At 38.9% G+C, this 3,976-nt stretch overlaps 1 protein-coding gene across 1 annotated transcript; it reads left to right on the top strand.

Moving 5' to 3' along the window:
• LOC108663285 lies at positions 2,007-3,698 on the top strand. The gene has a single exon (XM_018126884.1). It carries the CDS (start codon positions 2,007-2,009, stop codon positions 3,696-3,698), a length of 1,692 nt encoding a protein of 563 aa, XP_017982373.1.

The following is a 3,976-nucleotide window of genomic DNA, read 5'->3' as shown; positions in this document are numbered from 1 at the left end:
TCAGTTTGGGGTATAAACCTATCAAAGAAGATAGAAGGAAATTGACAACTCGAAAAAAGATTAAAAGGATGGCTCAGCTTGAGGGAAAGGAAGAAGAATTTGGGAAATGGACAATTTCGCACTTATATGAGACTTTTTGCTCTACAGGTTTCATTCATCCCGAAGCACCAACAAAGATCAATCAAGTTCTACGGATGTTTGATGAGCTATCAATCCATATGATCAAAGATAAAGAACCTAACGAGAAGATCACTGTGGTGTCTCCAGTACTGCTAGAAGAAGAGTTAAGCAATTGGACAGCCACGGAATTACCTATCATCTTTAAGTCTTCAGAAATGTAATGAACAATTTTATCTAAATACCTATGCCCGAGGGTGTTAAGAGTAATTGCTTGTTTAAATAGGGCTTTCTGTTACCTTCATCATTTAAATAAATGACAATGCATAATGTGTTTCATAATTCATCAATCTTTTCGCATATTTCCTTTCATCTATTCTTTTAGCCAAATAAATATTTGCCTATACACGCGTCAAATTTTACCTGTTTGCAAGTCTTTAAATAATGAACATGAAGACAATCTAGACAACGATTTGAATATCGATTTTGAGATGATTCCCAACGTTGATGAATTAAAAAATGAAGATGAGGTGGATGACTATGGCTTACCCCCTGATTTGTCGAGAATGTTAGAACAGGAGGAAAGGGAGATTTTACCTCATCAGGAATTCACATAAATGATCAACCTCATAAATAGGGAAGAAAAGAAAGAGGTTAAGATTGGCACCTCGCTGTCATCTAATGAACGATAGAAGCTAGAAGAACTACTCCGTGAATATATAGATGTGTTTGCTTGGTCATTTCAAGACATGCCAGGTCTCAATACTGACATTGTCGTCTATAAGTTGCCTTTGAGATCGGACTGCAAGCCTATTAAACAGAAGTTAAGAAGGATGAAGCCAGAAATGTTGTTGAAGATTAAAGAAGAAGTAAAGAAGCAATTTGATGCTGGATTCTTAGAGGTGGCTAAGTATCCTGAATGGGTGGCTAATATAGTTTCAGTTCCTAAGAAGGATGGAAAAGTTCGAATGTGCGTCGATTATAGGGATTTGAACAGAGCGAGTCCGAAAGATAGCTTCCCTTTGCCACATATCGATACTCTTGTGGACAACACAGCAAAGCATGCTTTGTTCTTATTTGTGGATGGTTTTTCTGGTTACAATAAGATCAAAATGGCACCCGAAGATATGGAATAAACAACATTCGTAACCATGTGGGGAACGTTTTGTTACAAAGTAATGCCATTTGGATTGAAGAATGCAGGTGCCACTTACCAAAGGGCAATGGTAGCTTTGTTTCACGATATGATGCACAAAGAGATAGAAGTATATGTGGATGACATGATTGTATAATCTCATAGAGAAAGGGATCATATTGTCAATCTTAAGAAGCTGTTTGAGAGATTGCGAAAGTTTCAGCTCAAGTTGAATCTTGCAAAATGCACTTTTGGTGTAACTTCTGGGAAATTGTTGGGGTTCATAGTAAATGAAAAAGGAATTGAAGTAGACTCAGATAAGATACGAGCTATTCAAGAGCTGCTACCTCCCAAAACGCAAAAAGAAGTGAGAGGATTTTTAGGGAGGTTGAATTACATTGCTCGATTTATATCCCAGCTCACCTACAAATGTGATCCAATCTTCAAGTTGCTTCGAAAACGAGACCCAGGAGAGTGGAATGAAGAATGTCAAATAGCCTTTGACAAAATCAAAGAATATCTCACAAATCCATTAGTGTTGGTGCCACCGACGGCTGAAAAACCTCTTATTTTGTATTTGACTGTGAACAAGAATTTTATGGGATGTGTACTGGGACAACATGATGGAACTGGGAAGAAAAAACAAGCCGTATATTACTTGAGCAAGAAATTCACTGAGTATGAATCCAAATACTCTGTGCTAGAACAGATGTGTTGTGCGCTAACATGGACCTCCTAGAGGCTCAGACAATATATGTTGTATCACACAACATGGTTGGTGGCAAAATTAGATCCCATCAAGTATATTTTTGAAAAACCCTTCCTGTCTGGAAGAATAGCTCGATGGCAAGTGCTATTGTCTGAGTATGATATTGTGTATGTGTCTCAAAAGTCAATCAAAAGGAGCGCCATCGCTGATTTCCTCACAGATCGAGCTAATGAGGATTATGAATCTGTAAGTTTTAATTTTTCAGATGAAGATTTGATGGCCATTTTGCACATAGAAAAAGACGTTCCCAATGAATTTAATCCATGGAAGATGTATTTTGATGGAGCATCCAATGCTTTGGGGCACGAAATTGGGGAAGTGTTGGTTTCTCCAAATGAAAAGTACTATCCGGCCACAGCGAGATTGAATTTCAATTGTACTAATAATATAGCGGAGTACAAGGCGTTGGTAATGGGATTACAAGCAGCAATCGAGATGAAGGCTGACGTGATAGATGTTTACGGAGATTTGGCTTTGGTGATATGTCAAATGAGAGGCGAATGGGAAACTAGAGATTCTAAACTAGTTCCATATAAAAAGCTGGTTACAGAATTAAGCAAACAGTTCAAAGAAATCAACTTCAACCACTTGCCTCAAGAAGAAAATCAGATTGCTAATGCTTTGGCCACTCTCGCAGCAATGTTCAGAATAAAAGAAGTGGCTAATGTACGCCTTTTTGATATAGAAGTCCATGAAATCTTCGCACACTGGTTGAATGTTGAGGAAGAGGTTGATGGTAAGCCGTGGTATCATGATATCATGCAATACATCAAGCACCAGGCATATCTTGAGAATGTCACAAACAATGACAAGCAAACTCTTAGAAGATTGGCAATGGGTTTCTTCCTTAGCGGAGAAGTGTTCTACAAAAGGAGTCAAGATCAAGTACTTTTGAGATGTATGGATGTTACGGAAGCCAACAAGATAATGAAAGAAGTCCACGAAGGAACTTGTGGAGCTCATGCTAATGGACATATGTTGGCTAGACAAATTATGAGAGCTGGTTATTATTGGTCAACGTTGGAATCCGACTGCATAAACTTTGCTCGAAAATGCTACAAGTGTCAAGTTTATGCAGATAGAATCCATGCTCTACTAGCCCCATTGCATGTTTTCACAGCGCCTTGGCCATTTTCGATGTGGGGAATGGATGTGATTAGGCTTAAAACGCCAAAAGCCTCTGATGGACATCGATTCATATTGGTGGCCATTGATTATTTCATAAAATGGGTAGAAGTAGCTTCCTATGCTAATGTGACACAAAAGGTGGTGTGCAGGTTCATCCAAAGGGAGATCATATGTCGGTATGGGCTTCCAGAAATGATCATAACTGATAACGCAAGCAATTTGAATGGTGCGATGGTGAAGGATGTTTACGCTAAATTCAAGATCAAGCATCATAACTCGACAACTTACCTTCCGAAGATGAATGGAGCGGTAGAGGCAGCCAACAAAAACATCAAAAAGATTGTCGAAAAGATGACTGAAGTTTATAAAGACTGGCATGAAAAACTTCCTTTTGCCTTGCACGTATATCGAACTTCTACGCATACCTCCACCGGGGCAACTCCGTACTCATTAGTATATGGTACAAAAGTAGTTATACCTGCTAAAGTAGAAATCCCATCATTGAGAGTGTTGATGGAAACAGAATTTGAAGGTGCTGAGTGGGTCTGATTCCGCTACGAACAATTGAATCTGATTGAGGAAAAAAGGCTTGCGGCTCTTTGTCATGGCTAGATGTATTAACGAAGGATAATGAGAGCATATGAGAAAAAAGTTCGTCCTAGGCAGTTTTGAAAAGGAGAGTTGATTCTCAAGAGAACACTCTCTAATCAAACTGATTTTTGGGGAAAGTGGATGCCGAATTGGTAAGGGCCATATGTGGTAAAGAAGGCTTTTTCAAGAAGAGCTTTGATTTTGGCTGACATGGATGGGGAGGATTTGCCTAATCC

Source organism: Theobroma cacao, chromosome 9, assembly GCF_000208745.1.
Source record: "Theobroma cacao cultivar B97-61/B2 chromosome 9, Criollo_cocoa_genome_V2, whole genome shotgun sequence".
Taxonomy (NCBI): domain Eukaryota; kingdom Viridiplantae; phylum Streptophyta; class Magnoliopsida; order Malvales; family Malvaceae; genus Theobroma; species Theobroma cacao.
Note: the sequence above shows the minus strand (reverse complement) of the source record. Positions and strands in the feature narration are given on the sequence as shown.

Coding starts and splice junctions, on each gene's coding strand:
- LOC108663285 (XM_018126884.1), top strand. CDS start 2,007: ATGTTGTATCACACAACATGGTTGGTGGCAAAATTAGATCCCATCAAG.